This window comes from Ceratina calcarata, unplaced genomic scaffold (assembly GCF_001652005.2).
Source record: "Ceratina calcarata isolate Rehan_Ccalc_2016 unplaced genomic scaffold, ASM165200v1 scaffold8, whole genome shotgun sequence".
Classification (NCBI taxonomy): domain Eukaryota; kingdom Metazoa; phylum Arthropoda; class Insecta; order Hymenoptera; family Apidae; genus Ceratina; species Ceratina calcarata.
The window spans coordinates 6,830-23,433 of record NW_017179316.1 but is presented as its reverse complement, the minus strand read 5'-3'; the positions used below and the strand labels follow the sequence as shown (position 1 = coordinate 23,433).

The 16,604-nt window shown below is 37.1% G+C and overlaps 4 protein-coding genes across 4 annotated transcripts in view; 2 read left to right on the top strand and 2 right to left on the bottom strand.

Moving 5' to 3' along the window:
- LOC108631025 (uncharacterized) overlaps positions 1 to 6,671 on the bottom strand; it is a 33,708-nt gene extending 27,037 nt beyond the window's left edge. The window contains exon 1 of the mRNA XM_026818567.1: positions 5,855 to 6,671. Within this exon, the coding sequence (XP_026674368.1) occupies positions 5,855 to 5,958 (104 nt within the window). The 5' untranslated portion in view covers positions 5,959 to 6,671. The remainder of the gene's footprint in view (positions 1 to 5,854) is intronic.
- A 356-nt stretch (positions 6,672 to 7,027) lies between these two features.
- On the bottom strand, positions 7,028 to 7,667 carry LOC108631029 (chymotrypsin inhibitor-like). The gene is made up of 3 exons (XM_018034699.2): positions 7,580 to 7,667; positions 7,406 to 7,518; positions 7,028 to 7,337 (listed from the first exon to the last, which is right to left on the bottom strand). The coding sequence occupies exons 1-3, from the start codon at positions 7,626 to 7,628 to the stop codon at positions 7,254 to 7,256; spliced, it is 246 nt and encodes an 81-aa protein (XP_017890188.1). The 5' UTR covers positions 7,629 to 7,667; the 3' UTR covers positions 7,028 to 7,253.
- Positions 7,668 to 13,332: 5,665 nt separating this feature from the next.
- LOC108630933 (putative MFS-type transporter C09D4.1) overlaps positions 13,333 to 16,604 on the top strand; it is a gene marked incomplete at its 3' end in the record, with an annotated part of 10,096 nt that continues 6,824 nt past the window's right edge. Inside the window, exon 1 of the mRNA XM_018034532.2 lies at positions 13,333 to 14,736. The remainder of the gene's footprint in view (positions 14,737 to 16,604) is intronic.
- Positions 15,804 to 16,604, top strand: LOC113465073 (uncharacterized). The gene is made up of 2 exons (XM_026818517.1): positions 15,804 to 15,991; positions 16,074 to 16,604. The coding sequence occupies exons 1-2, from the start codon at positions 15,946 to 15,948 to the stop codon at positions 16,367 to 16,369; spliced, it is 342 nt and encodes a 113-aa protein (XP_026674318.1). The 5' UTR covers positions 15,804 to 15,945; the 3' UTR covers positions 16,370 to 16,604.

Here is a 16,604-nt window from a genome sequence, read left to right as displayed (position 1 = left end):
TTATAGCACAACGAGAATCCAGCTGTGTTTTAGAGCAATCAGTGAATGAAACATCTTTCCTGTCATGTCGACTTCCTTCTCCTTGATGAATTGCAAATAATACAGTGAACTCAGATTTTGCTTTTGCCTTGAATTTTACTTGCAACGGGATGCAACTTCAGACGAGATTTCTTGGAACACTTGCTGTGCCAACTACATCGACATTCGTCCTAAACGCTTCCTATATTACGTCTGAGGAAACAGAAGTTGTATAACTGTTTCCACGACGCTCGACAAATTTCAATGCGTGCGCTGTCGAATGCATTACATATTCAGCCGGCGTCCGGTCTTCGCTACCGAGTTCATTCGTAGAGCTCGTGACACAAGTCATCTGCAGAGTCCTACGAAATTGTAGAATTAAGACAGAAATACTCTAATTGTTAGATTTTCCAGTGTGCGAAATGAAAACTTCTATTCAATGACGAAGAAGCTGGTGGAGAGTCGTATTGAGAATGCTACGTGCTAAACAATTGTAAAATCTAGACAGAAATACACTAATTGACAGATTTTACAGTATGAAAAATGTAAACTGACTGCTACCAATGGGGCAAAAATCCGGTCGAACGGAGAATGCCGTTGACGCATTCCGCGCGACTAATTGCGAGATTCCACGCTCGCGATTACCGCGTAGCGAGACGTAATATTCATTTGCGACGTGTAACACCGCGTGTTACGCAATCATGGATGAGACCGTGGATACTTGCTGTGAGGTTTGATCCATCTCGTTGGATTGCTTGTTATCTGATTGAAAAATGAGGAAACGAGTCCGTTTTATGAAATCAATCCTTTCGCGGAGCTCTTACGTCGAAATACATTGGGAAACGATTCTCCTAAAATCCTGAATATCCAACACCACGCCTGCATTACGATTAAAACACACGTTCCATCACGAACGATTCGTGCACTAAATTTTCAGCGTTAATTTCCTAGCTCGTAATTACAGATATAAATTCCCGGTGGGAACGCGTCGTTTAATCGTCACGAATTTTCCGCCCGGATTCGTCTCTGATCGATTATCCCGACGCAGCTTTTCAATCTCTGATACCCTTGATATTGATAATTTCGGTAATCTATGATATGAGAGAAAGTTTATTTCGCCTTGGCCAAATTAATCTCCCGCGTCTAGACTTTCTCCAAACATAACTTTTGATCTATGCGCAACGTGGCCAAACGGTTTGCGTAACTTTTCTGATTGATTTAAAGTCGTCGCGGTTAATTTATACGATGGGCGCTTCATTTATGAAATTGAACCGCTCCGATCGATATTAATTCACCACTCAAGGTCACTTCTGAAACACTGTACAAAATTTTAGAAATCTTACGGACCATTTAAAAAAGTTATCAATTTCAATAATTATCATTCGACGTCGCGATGGAACTAAAACTCGAACACAAGTTTTAAACTATCTACAAAACGACCAGAATTGATTAAGGATGTATTGGCTATGCAGTCAATTCCAAAAGTATATGTACCTTAGAAAAACGCATTTCCTATAATTAAAAATAGTGCATTCTTCTTCTAATTTCGATATTTAATGAGTTACATATGATTATTTGGCATTTTATTGATGTTGACAAAATCCGACCATTCCAGCGTCGAAACAGCGAACTTTTGGAAAAAAATTTCGTTTTTCCTCAATAACTTCTAAACCGTTTGATCTACGAGAAAATTGCATAGGACCTTTCTTGTAGAGGACGACGAGATCTACAATTTCCATATAAAAGTTTTTCGCTAGCATCAATAGTTAACGAGTTATTGACGAAAAACGAAAAAACAGTTTTTTGCAAATTACTCGTAAACTATTGATGTTAGCAACAAATTTTTACATGGAAATTGTAGATCTCGTCGTCCTCTACAAGAAAGATCTGATACAATTTTCCCGTATCTCCAACGGTTTAAGAGTTATTGGCAAAAAACGAAAATTTGGAAGAAATTGAAGGGGTACCCCTTGGAAAAATCTCGGAAAAATCGAAAATTTTTTGTTGTTGTTTATTATTAGCAATGTTCTTCCGACGTCTGAATTCTTTTTAAAAAATGCGTTTCTAAAGTGCATAAACTATTGGGATTGACTGTATAACCAATACATCCTTAACATCCTTCATCACGAACGACATCAGACACAACTTTGACGACTCGCTAAAAACAGAGTTTTTTTGGGAAATTTCGATGCATCCACCATACAGCCCGGATATTGCACCAACTGGTATCTCTTTCGTTCATTTCAGAATTCTTTGAATAAAGTACAGTTCCAAATAAGCCTGTAAAAACCACTTGTCGCAGTTCTTCATCCAAGAATCGCAGTCTTAGGATGACTTCAATGAGGTCTGCCAAAAGTATAGCAGATCATCGAATAAAATGGCACATATTTAAAATAAATAGTCGTAAAACGTAAGAAAGTATTGTTCGTATTTCGTTATAAAATACATAGAAACTGTCCCCCTATATCTAAACCTATTATTCTTAGCCGATCTCATTCTTTATAAGCATAGCCTGTGAACAGACGTCAAACGAGTCTGTGAAATTTTAATTAACATGACTGCGCCTTTCTATTCGTATACAATCTACGAAGCGATGTTTGAATAATTGAAAAATGTCGGGGATCGCGGTCCGATCGTATTTTCGCACAAGTTTATTTCCGTGTTCGACCTCTCTCACAATCTGCGCGGTGGTTCTTCTCACGCGGGACCATTGTCGCGGCGCGCGAGAGCCGGTTCACTTGGTTCGTTAAGAAATTACTTCTTCATCTGGGTCACACTTACACCGACTTACGACGGGGAACAATAAACGCTCGTTAAGTCGTTGGCACACGTACTTACACAGCCACGGCGGCTACGGCCGATGCTGATATCGATCTGTTCTGAATTATTAAACGCAGGAACGTACGCGGATCCGCTCGAAAGTTCCCGCTAGGCGGAATTAAGATTGCGCGTAACGCCGTTACGAAAGGAACGTAATCACGGAATGCAATTGCACCGCGGGAAAATTGTCCCCGTGGTTGAAATATTGCCTCAGATTCCGTTTTTGCTGGCTTCGTGGATACCTTGTACATTTGATGGATTAAGTTGTCGGATTTTTCTCTCTTGCGGTTGTTTGGGATAATAGGAGATATGTCGGACAATTGGATTCTTTCGCCAGGAATCTGCTAGTTTCTACGTATTCCTACAATTCTAGCAATTTATTTTTCTTTCATCATTTTTTGACGTAACATTCACTATAAGTTTTGCTTGTTTGATTTGACCGTCGAAGCGAAAATAATTATTTAAATTCACTGCATTATTATTTTGTATTAATTACGTACAGGGTGGGCAGGAAATCGTAGTACAACCGGGCAGGGGGTGATTCTACGTTAAAAAAGAAGAAAATATTTTGGTATAACATTTTTCATCCGGAGTTTTCGTGAAAATCGACTTCAAAAATTTTATCTTGACTAACATAGTAGAGCGAAAACTTCATTAAAGGATGCTAGCTCATTCAGAGAACCGATTTCCACGGTTCTACTGGATTTTCGTCATACCGAAATCGGCCCGAGACATAATTTACCGCGTGCTAAAACGAAAAAAGGAGAACGTGAACGACACCCGTCAGACTGGTCAGTGAACAAGAGAGAGAGTAAATAAAACCAAGTCCTGCATACCGAACTCCACACGGTCACCTATACATTTTCATCCTCGTTTATAAACACGGCCACACGCGTGTCGCAAAAATTAGGAACATTTGTTAACAAATAAGATCAACAAATTCGTTAGAACATAATGGCTTGTTGAACGAAATGGATTTTTGCAATAGTACAATGTCAATATTTGGTGTATGAGGAAGGCAAACGAATCGATGATTGAACAATAATTAAGAATACCACAAATATTTGTTCATCTGGATCAGTGTAAAAATAATTTTTTAAGCATGTTCAATCCTTTTGATATTTCGTGCAACGCATCGGACGCATATGTGCGTATATGTAAGTATGCAGATCTCGCGGGACAGAGAAACGAGGAGGCCTTTGGCCGGACTACTTCGGCCGCGAACACGAAACATCCTCGTTTTATTTTATATCGTGGAACGAAGAAATTCCGGCTGGGATCGTTAAAAAACCAGCCTCAACCCTCCTGTCTTCGCTTCTCCTCTCACCGAATTCTCCTTAATATCAGAGGAACGGGACTGAAGTTCGAGAGCCAGCGAGTTTTCATGGACACTCGATAGATTTCACAAAAATGAACACGTGCAGGCAGATAAATTGAATTTCACCCTATGAACTTATCACGTTTTTGTTTGTTCTATAGAACTTGAAAATTAAAATGGAAAAAATTGTAATAATCGTCGTAATGTATATTAAAACTGATGACTTTGCACTGTGTATATGTAAATTTATTACCTTATGATTTAACTTTTTTTTATGCTAAATCAATGTTCAATGTTTATTAATGAGAATAGTTTAATTTGACATTGAAAGAAAAAGTTTAATGAGGAGATTTAAATCGAAATGGGATTTGTTTAGAATTTTTCACGCCATCTTACGCCTGGCAATTCTCGTCGCTCTGTATTACAAAATAAACGTATGTTTCATACGAATGCAGATAACAGGTAGCCTTGGTTCTATCAGTTATCTAACGGTTTTCATCTGCAATTTTTGTTTCACTTGTTCCACTTACATTTGAGCGAGATTAATCGCTCACTAAGGAATGTTAATCCACGCGATTAGTTTGTTTGTAATAGTAGATCATCAGTAGAAATTATTTTTCAAGTTCATTACATTTTTTGTTATTTATCACGTGGATGAAGACGTGAGAATTTTTTCAATTTAATTAATTTTAAATTAAATTTAATTTCAAAATGGCCGAATTGTCTTGGCCATATGACATTGGTATGTAGAGTTGATCAGGTGAACCACTATGATAAATCTCGATGACAGAATTTTATCTTTTATGCAAATTTTATTCCAAATAACGTAACAGCCTCTTCTGATCATTTATTAATGGCATCGATTTGAATACACATTGAGATATTAGTATTCCAAAACAGTATTTCGTTGAATGGAATTTAATCTGGAGAATGATTATAAAATCCATTGTGAAAGCAACTAAGTTAGAGTCCGACGCGGTATTGAAATTTTAAAATAGGCTCCGATAATCGATGCCATTAATTTGAATGTTAAAAAGTAAGATCGTTCAAGACGAAGAAGAAACGGCTAGGAGGCTGTCCAAAGTGCATCACAAACAAACGAAGCATGCCGCTCGGCTCGTCACGCGTCATTAACGACCGTCCGCGATATCTTCAAGGCTCGAAAGCGAACTCTTCTTTTTTCGGTGAACCGACGAGGTGGAAACGCGAGTTAAGAAAAGCGCGGTTCATAGGAAAAAGTGACGGTGGTCTTGATGGAACTGGTTATAAAATGGATTCGAATTAATAGCTGAAACTCACGGTGTTCGACCTACTTCCCTGCCGCGTATACATTCCTCTATTAATCATGTATGATCTTAATTCTCTTTTTACAATTTATGCTGAAGGTCAAGATTTCCTGTCGTAGAAACATTATCATTAATATTTATTTATACGATTTTTAAACATGGTTACGCAGAAACCTCGGACACGTTTTTAGTGACTCATTTATAACATCTTTTTACTCTATATTTAATTAAAAGATTGAGTAAAGGCGATATTGTTCGATGATTAGATACATCGATACATCAATTATTATCTATCATTGTTACATCAATGAAACGTATCACGTTCATTATTAATTTATTCTATGCCAAGCCTGACAGGTTTTCAGTTTTTATAAATTCGACACGTGTGAAGTATAAAAATTTATTTACTCACCCTTTAATATTCATGTAGATAAGAAAACAAATTCCGGAAGCGACACCGGCCACCACTAGGCCACAACTCATGCTAGGCGACACCAACATTTTGTCAATAATCATTGGACAGTCCTCACAAACTGAATCGATGAATTTTTATCTGTCTGTGTTTATAAGTAATTCAATTGGTGATAAGTGCACTCAACTGTTTCGTGCGAGCTGTCACTTCCCGAGACCATTGGTTTCTGGTCTGTAGGGGATGAAACCATTAACGTTGAACGTGTCACTTCGTATCGTTTTTATTTCAAGCGAACTTTTCTAAAGAACTTTAAAAATCTATTGTCTGACTGTCTTCAGAGACTGCCACTCCGATGACTGATTCTTGTTAACTGAGCTTACCGATACGCTCAGCGTTTATCTGATACAGTCGATAACGATTTCTCGATGGAATTCGGACGATATTTGTTATAGTCGATTTGATTGTAAAACTGCATATCTTTTTTTATTCTTTGCGAATGAACTTCGTTTGTAAACATTTTAAAAGTCCATTGCTAAACTGAGATTTCTCAATGATCTCACAGAGGTTTATGAATATTTTTTTTATGTCTTCCTCTCTGATACATCTAAGACTTTTTAGTGTTTCGAAAGTCGTACGGAGCGATCGAGTTCCCTTGGACTCGAATCAGAATTTTTCGTTCCTCCGCCTGATGTCGCAACTTCACGCACTATCGAGATTTCGTTCGACGTGGAACGTCGTTAAATCTCAGGTAACCGGTACATGCACTTCACACGGGAGATGTTAGCGGACCGCGCGATAAGATTGAACTGAAGCGGGTGCCTCGGGTACCCATTCGCGTGTATAGACACGCGTACACGCTCTCGATCCTCGGGATCTTGTCGCGTGCCGCGTTAGCCCGTGTCTCCGATGCACCTGTCGAATCAAATCGACTGTTGCGGTTCGCTTTTCGAATTTACGATTCGTTCCGTATTAAAGTGGCTCTTCGTGAATTCCACTGTCAATCGAACGTGTATAAAGAGAAATTACGGAAATTTTGTTCAATGTATCCAAACTAATAACATCGTAAAATACAGTATTTTCATTTCATTTATCAAAAAATATGAATCCCTCAATGACAGAATTTTGTATATTTCTTAATACATGATGTAAAAATATTTTAAGATCGAAATAATGTCTATCTCGAGGATATTATTTAACATGGCGTAAGTATTAAAAGCTAGGATGAATTCGAAGGAAGGGATTAATAAGTTTCAGAAAGAATTCGAAGGATTCAATTCGGACGGAGTAAAAATACTTGACACAAATGAAAATACTTGATGAACGTCTGTTTATTTAAAAGCATCCTCATTGGAAATTGTATTGTATCTCTTGGAAAATTGAATTTACATCGAACGAAACATTAGCATTCGTTAGGCTTGATGCATTGCTTCGCAGAGTTTCTGACGTACCCTTCAATGCACTGGCACACGTTTACGATGCACATCTGAAGAAGAAGAATAAACGATAACGGGAACAGTCTAATACGACGTGGTATCACCTCTCGATACGAACTTGAATACATATTTCCGGCTGCGGTACATTACACGTGGGCTCGCAAGCGGTTCCACAGGATTTAAAGACTTCGTTGGGTGGACAGTTGATCTGATGACAGTCGATGCTACCCACTAAACGAATATTGAATTTAAGAACACTGAGAATAATATTCGTAAACGAAAAACAACTTACGTAAGTAAACGACGGCGAGGAGAACGAGAAAAGCGATGTAACGTGACATTTTGCTGATCACAGAATCGACAATACGTTTCTTTGGAGATTCGTAAGAACTTTTATACCCTCCGTCAAAGTAACTATATGTATAGATATATAATACTTATCGCTGTACGGGCGTATGAGGAAAAATATGATCAATTATGTAATTATAAGTAATATTGTGAGCATTCGTTCGGAATTTCGTACTCCAAGCGGAGGTCAAGACTTATCGTTATCCAATTATTTTACGAAATTTAATTACGTTCGACGAGCAAACAGTCGTTAAAGTTGTATGAACCTTTACATAAAGACAATGACAAAGCATTGAAATTTTAACAGTTACTAGATATTACATTAATAAAACACTGTGCGAAGTGTTAGAAATTTTGCGATCCTATCAGAAACGTTATTACATCTTGAATTCTTATGTGGAATGACAGAATTTTGCAATGATACTGTATAGTACCATTGCTGCCTTGCTGCAGCGTGCATTGATCAAACAATTGAGGAGAGCCAGAGATCTCTGTAGTGGAAATTTCAAAGTATTTTTTTTTATTTTAAACGTCGACCGCGTTCGTGTGAATATTCCCAGTGATAAAACAGAAGTTTTGTTTATTGACGTTCCATGCCCCTGCGATTGGCAGATCTCGAACATCAACGTATACTCGGTTGCCTCCAACTTAACTATGTCTGACTAGCACTGTCAGTTATCACTGACCAGGTCGCGTTGTACAGGACGTTTCTACTTCAGACCAGTCTACTCCATATTTTGTCTTTCATTTCACAATGTTATGTATAGGTAAGTAACTATCGTTTAACATAGCACGTACCGTGTTAAGGATGTATTGGCTATATAGTCAATCCCAAAAGTTGATTTATGAAAAGTATAGTTACAGTGACTATACGTTCTGTCTTTCAGCAGCCTGCCCGCAAAATCTTTTTAAGTACCAAGAGACGTAGAAATGTTCTGTATTTATTTTTTAGTCCAATATTTGCATATTACATACAAAGGATCACCCTGTATAATAAAGTTAGATTTGTCTTTTATTCTTTCGATATGTTTTAAACCTTCATAAATGTTATTCTATCTTTGTACATTTCATTTTGTTTCATGTATTTGTAATTCGTTTTTATAATCGAGTAATTTATCTGGGTTTTCACATAATGAAAGTGTATCGTTTCCACTAGGGATTCATCGTTTCTTGGAGAATCGGGGTCATCGATATCGGAACGTTACCGGACAAAGTGCTATCGATTCTTAAGAATGGAAAGTTTATTTGATACGAGTATAAAAATTGATCGGTACAGTTCTCATGTGTACAGACGTACGCGATTTTAATTATCAGAACACAGTTGTTGGTTTTATCAAAATGTTGTTACAAAGTTCAAGCATTGCAAGTTGTCTGTTAATTATATCTACTATAATTACGCTCCGTACGCATTGTAATTATAATCTGTAACAACCGGCTCGAGTCACAGTGTTTTTCGAACGGTTTTATCAATTTAAATTCACGTCGCAAAAAGAACACAATTTGCGAAATTTCGATTGTTCACTAGTAGCTTGCGAGTTTTTTTTTATGAAAAGTGCAACCTTGATACTTGCAACCTCGAAAATAATATATGTCTATATTTTGTATAACACACACACGCGCGCGTGTATATTCTGCAGAAATATTTTTTCTACAAATCGGCAGTCTGTTCATAAGAGACCTCTTGAAACTTTAATTAGCACTATTAACAGCTTCGTTTGTCATCATAATTTAGTACAATAGTTAGCGTCGTGATTCACGCTAATCGAATAATCGCACGTGCTCGTCGAGTATATCATTCGACTGGTGCATGCTCGTTTCACACACCGTAAACACGTTTCTCGCTGGGAAGATTAACATTCTGTGCCTCCGCCTCTTCGCGGCACAATCGTCATGGATCTGACTTTAATCATTTTCGTTTAATCGTCTGGCAAATCGCGCGTTCTCTGTACAGTCGAACAAGTATCAGAGGAAGTAGAAATTGTTGGTCTGTCCTTCGCAAACGACCGTAAGAATTCGACGATTATTAATATTCAGAGAAGATGGAGCCGGCACGTGAAGTTCCAGAGGAATCGAGTGGCCTTCTGATGTTCAATCAGTATTCTCATCGGCCATTATCCGAGGTAAGAATTCTTTTAGTTTCTATTACGTCTGCCTTGTTTCTCGATTAGATAAGCGATTCTCGTCGCTACTGAACAACTTTCCTATTGTTCCGAACTTTTACTCAACGTCGCAATCGAATCTAATCGAGTCCCCTACAAAATGAGACCACAAACGTCTCCCTACGACCATCGGTTCGGGAGTTATTCACGAAAAACGAAATTGATGTCAAAAGTTCGCTGAATTCGACGGGCGAATTTCGCCAATGTCAATAAAATGCCAATAACTCGTTAAATATTGCAGCTGGAAGCAAAAGAACTTTGGGTTAAAGCATTCTAATGACTAATACGTGTATTTCGCGAAAAACAACCAATTTTTTTTTTTTGACATTTTTCCAAAGGGGTTAGCCTTCAGATTTTCGCGATTTTCGTTTTTCCTCAATAACTCCTGAACGGATGGACGTAGGGGGGACGTTAGGGTGAGTTTCTTGTAGAGGACGATCTGATCTACAAGAAAGGTCGTATGCAATTTTCGCGTATCTCCCAGGGTTTAGGAGTTATTGAGGAAAAACGAAATTTTACAAAATCTGAAGGAAATTCGACCATTTCATCGTCGAATTCAGCGAACTTTGGACAATACTTTTCCTTTTTCGTCAATAACTCCCGAACGGATAGTCGTAGGGAGACGTTTGTGGTCTCATTTTGTAGGGGACGACGAGATCTACAATTTCTGTGCAAAAAGAATTCGCTAGTGCCAATAGTCAACGAGTTATTTGCAAAAAAAGAAAAAAAAGGTTTTTGCAAATTACTCGTGAACTATTGATGCTAGCGAGAAACTGTTACACAGGGATTGTAGATCTCGTCGTCCTCTACAGAGTGGTTTTATATACGTCCCCCTAAGTCCATCCGTATCGAAGTTATTGGCAAAAAACAGAAAAACAGTTTTTTGCAAATAACTCGTTAACTATTGGCACTAGCGAATTCTTTTTGCACAGTAATTGGAGACCTCGTCGTCCCCTACAAAATGCTTCTAAATACGCCCCCCTACGTCCATCCGTTCGGGAGTTATTGAGGAAAAACGAAAAGTCTTTTTAAAAGTTCACAGATTCTACGGGCGAATTCGCCTTCAGATTCTGCAATTCGCCCGAAGAATCTGTGAACTTTTAAAAAGACTTTTCGTTTTTCCTCAATAACTCCCGAACGGATGGACGTAGGGGGACGTATGTACGCTCATTTTGTAGGGAACGACGAGATCTACAATTTCTCTGCAAAAAGAATTCGCTAGTGCCAATAGTTAACGAGTTATTGACGAAAAACGAAAATCTCGAAAATCTGAAGGTGTACCCCTTTGAAAAAATCTCGGAAAAATAAAAACGATTTTTTTTCTCAAAATCTACGTATTACCATAAGAGTACATGCAAATTTTAAGTCACTATAATTTTTGAAAATACCCATGAATTGATTTAAAATTTTGCTGATAGCTCTTTAATAGTAATAGGTATCTATAATAACAAATTCAACATGTTGGCATTGTTTAAGTATATAGCCTATACATCCTTAAAGTAAAACAAATCTGATGAATTTATTCTAGAATTTTATTTTTGTTCCATTGTGCACTGCCTGAATTTATCTTCCGATAATCGAAATTCTTATCTGTCAGACGTTTTTTTTTTTACGTCAACACGAAATTAAGTGTCGAGAATAGAATTCTTTTTTGCTTCTAAGATCTGTTATCTCGTCGATGATATAATTTTTATCCCTGCGACGAGCATCTGCCTTTCAAGGACTGATCACGTGTGGAAGACAATACGATAAGAAAAATGTTGTTGACCAATAAAAAATAAAATAGAACCGGAGATTCGGTGAATAGACAACATGTGGAAAATTCTTAGGGGTCGGCTTATCTGACAAGAGCCACCACTCGAAACGACGATTGAAACGTATCGAGACGTTACCCGTAGTCGATCTTTTTAGCATGTAACATTCTATAAAATAAAACTTTGAGAAATCAAACGTTTGTTTTTAAGGGTTGACTCGTGTTTCGCAGTATTTTTAATCCTCTCAGCTCCTTTGTCTCAGCCCATTGTAAAATCTGTTTGATCAAATGTCTGCGCATGAGAGAGTTAATAAGTTCACAGAATGATTGCGCAATTTACGATTGGCGAGAAGTTCAAATTGACGTGAATCCATGGTTGCTGATACCGGGATCTGCTGCGTGTGTTCGCTGCCCGTAAATCGGATTTAACACGTCTTAGACCAGCGATATTCTCGGGAGATCCGTTGTTTGTTTTGTATCACGTTCCGAGCACGAACCGAGCAATTAGTAGTCGCACGTCGCCTGTTATACCCTCCGTGTCACTCATTTTGATACTGCCGCGACTTTCATCAATAAAACCACTTTATAAAATTTATTTTCGATAATCGTTTAAGACTTTGACGATTGCTTAACTTATATTGAAAAAAAAGCGAGAACATGCATGTCTATTGCAATACTTGTAATTATCGGGAGTGTGTTTGTTAGGTTTTCCAGGTTTTCCTCTTCTCTTTAGCCGCAGGGAAGTAGAGTAATCACGTGCTTAGTCAGCCAGCTCTGTGCTGCGTCAGTTGTAGATTACGTATTTTTATACAAAATAAAACTTTTGCGATATTAATTTAATTAATAAAAAAATAAATTAAAATAAACATAAATGACGATTTCTTTTATACTTGCAAACAGTAACGTGTACATAATCGTATACATATGTATTATGTTAATTCTTGTACGTCGAATGCATCCTTTGTATTTTCTGCACATCGAGTTTTTCTACAAATCCATAAAATCCATAATCTAGTTATTTGTTATCCTTGCTGTTGTTAAATAAAATTTGAGGACAAAAATTCGAATGTTGTTTCAAATGATTTTCATTCATTCAGCCTAGCCATTAAATGTTCCCTACTGATAAGTTCTCGTATTGTCTTATCTCTGCGTTGCACGTACGACGAACTACATCTGCGATATTATTTATAGCAGCGGTTTTCAATCGTTTTAAATTTTGTACCACGTAAATAAGAATCAAAAGCATTTGCCGAATAAAAAATCAATACATCCCAAATGAAGTGTTGATGAAATGATGAGTAGTTGAAAATCTGGTTTCATAAAAATTGAAGGATATTAAAAATTGTATCACATTCGGAAATATACTGTATTCATCTTTTCTTTTTAACCAGGAAGTGTATCTTTTTAATTAATTTGTGAAATTTCTGTCACGAAAGAAGGAAACGAGATAGGAAAATTGTACCACCGAAAATAACGTAATGTACTATTAGTGGTACACATACCACAGTTTGAGGAACACTGGTGTATTGTATCAATTCTATCCAATATCAAAACTATCGTACTTAAAAATCCAATGTGAAGGTTAAGAGAATTTAAAAGGAAATTGATATGAGAGAATTAATAACATAACGTAATCAGTTGATAAAGTGATCAATTTGTTCACATAACAATTCCTACTCTTTCTATAATTTTAAAATGACATATAAAAGAAATTGTATTCACTGGCTCATTTTAAGATAACATAAAATTATAGAAAAATAAGTTAGTGAGTAGAAATTGGAATATTTGACTTATTGCTTATTATTTGTTTATTTTATTGTTGGTTTTAAGGGAAGCACAATTAAACACATTCCTATGTGATTAGGCATCTAATTGTAAGATTCATTCTCTGAAGCATGACCTCATAGGGTTCAATTTCCTCTGTAAGTTTAGGCTACCTTGTACACAAACTTCCTGAGGATACGATAAGGAAAATTGATAAAAGATTATCATTGATTTTACTCATTTCATTTATTTTCAATAATCATTTCAAGTAATGATGATTGTTTTACATACATTAAAAAAAATGTGAGGATAAGGTAATTATTCTAATTTCTATTCACGTCACAATAAGATAACAAAATTATAGAGAAATACGTCAGTGAGCAAAAATTTTGACATGAGCTGACCTTAAATCTATATTATGTAGTACAACATATTATTTATTTTCTTTAGTCCTGTAGTACAATATATACAATTTCGTATTTTTTTTATAAAAATATTTCCAAGTTAACTATCTCTCTAAATGCGTCGCTCAATCAGAGATAGTGTGGATTAGAAAATCTCATGTTTATCAATGTAACTCGCCCCGCGGCTCGGAATCGGGCGGAAAAATCGGTCTACGGGTGATCGAGGCGGGGGGTATTCCTCCGTTATCTCGAGCACGGCTGATCGCGGACTTCTCGCGGGCGGAACGACGGAAACCTCGCGCAGAAGCAATGGATCGAGGCACGTTCCGACGATGCGCGGTCCGCTATCGCACGAAGGACGTCGTATATACGTACGTAGGTGGGTGCTCGCTCCGTGTCGCGCGATCGGATTTAGTTAATGTCCAGCGCTCCGCGAAGTCGAACGTCGCAGCTGCCCCGCGACTCAAGCCATGACAGACTTAGAGCTCGCCTGACGCGGTCCTACGAAAATTTCAATTCCATTCACTGAAACTTGCGTTTCGCAATTAATCGTACCCACCGAATTAACCGTGACCCAGGGACCACTGGTCGATAACGGAACCGGGGTGAAGGTAAATCTCACGGACATCGGCCACTTCCATACGGAAACGGAACCGTGCGCGAGCTGAATTATGCGACTGTCCTTCGACGCTTGAGAAGACGAATTGAAACTCGGGTTTTGATCGATGATCGTTGCCCTCCGGAGTCGAATTTATTTTTGTATCTTGTCAGGGAAGCTTTTTACTAGAATTTGTGTACTGTCATTCACGAGATATTTATTTACTATTTTCTAATAATATATTCCGGTGAATGAAACAATAAAGCCGGTGTGAAACCATTGGTGAAGTCCACGTGGACTTGACCGCACGAGGGATAGTTCGACTCGGTGGTGTATTTATGAGACACGTTCAAGAGAAATTGGGAGACCCGCCGTCTCTCATCGATCGCTGGATCAGCGAGATCGTCCCCTCCCGCTGAACAGGTAAGTCAGTTTCCTCTTTTAAACTGTTTAGTATTTTATGCTGAATAATTAGTATTATGTTATTGGCACGATCACGACGGGGATCTTCATGTAAAATAAAGCTTTTATCTGATATAAGTTTAAGTAATAAAACGTGAGTTAAGATTTGTTTTACTTTTAAAAAATTGTAATATGTAAAATTAGAATGATTATAGTAAGCGCAATACCAGGAATGCTAATGCAAGAATTGTAGTTAAGAGTAAATCTGAACACACGCTATATAAAATTAAATAACTTTTTCAAAATTGGACCAAACGACTGAATTTTAGTATTTTACTTACCACTGCAAAGCGATGTTATAATTAAAAAGATAGTCACCTTTAATTCGAGTATCTTCATGATATTCCAGTATAAAATGATAAGGTATGTAGGCCTGTTCAAGTTCCACTGTAATAAGTCAATTTAAAAAATTTTATTATTCAATGCTGTTCACTTTGGTAACCGCGAATATTCCATATTAGTTTTTCGTAGAAAATTGTAGATAATATGATTAGAACAACACAGATATGTAAAATTATGAAATGTAGAATTCTTGTAAATATTTGTTCTCTGATTTATCGCTAAGCATCAATTAACTGTGTCCAAACACTTGAGACTATTCATGTGAAGTCACATCGGCTCAGAAGTCTGTAATATTTCCAACAACAACGTATTTTCCAAGTGTGTACATCAACATAAGTCTACTGTCATAACTAATGTCATTTACTAATTTATAATGCAGACGTATCCAACTACCAAGAATTTTCAATAAAATTCCTTCACTTAACGCAAACGAATGTATGTATATCAATATTTATTCAAGACTATTCAAGCGAAGAGCATTATGTAAATGCATATTCTCGCAAGTCAAATGCGTTTTTTTTAATATTTTTTGCACATTAAATTTTCCAATGAATGCCTAAAATTCGGAGTCATTAATGAATGAAGACCGAACTTCAATAGCTTAAATAATTGGCATTCTTTTTATTCATGCAGCAAGACAGTGAATGAAAGATGAGACAATACACTCAAGTATAAAGAAGGTACGACGCTGTCATTTGATTTCGCAATTATAAAAGAGGTAAAAGGGTAGTTCTCTTTGCGGGCAGGGTGGTAGTTTTCGAGGGTGACCCACGGTTTCGAAAGTAGCGTTAAAAGCAAATGGTGGACTAGGTAAACGAATCAGTGGCAATGAAGTTACCTCTCACGGTTAATGATTCACTCTCCAACGCAAAGGGTATGTTAATTACGGCCGTAGTCGATCACAATTGCATTTCGATTCGAATTCAAAAGGCTCCTCGAATGAATTTAAAATGCAGATAGTAGAACGGCGAAGAATTGGCTGAGTAAGTTATTCCGCGCATTTAACGATAAAATGGAAAAATACTTTGAATTGATGATTGTTGGACAAAAGAATCTCGCCGTTCGAGAACAAATTGTCTCATTCTCGAAAAGCAAAGAACGTACTTTCAAAAAGTTTCTGGGCTACTGGTCACATCGTCGATTCATCGGCGTATCCGTTGTTTTCAATTACGTAAACAAGAAAGAAAGGATGACGGAGGAAAAGTTGTGCGGAAAGTTTCTCAAAATTTTTATAATCTTATATAGCATTTAGACAGAAAAATTCCATTTTTAGCAAATCGTATTTAATTTTAAACTATCTGAACTAGTTAATGATATAGTAAATGTTTACTTTGGCTGCGATATTCAACTGAAGTTCTTCGTGGCTCTGCGTGATACGATAACAAATTATTATTCTTTTTCACTATCGAAAAAAACCTCAAGTTCAAACACAAGTGCTCAGTATCGCGAGTCAATTAAATTCGTGACTCACCAAATCGTTGTAACAG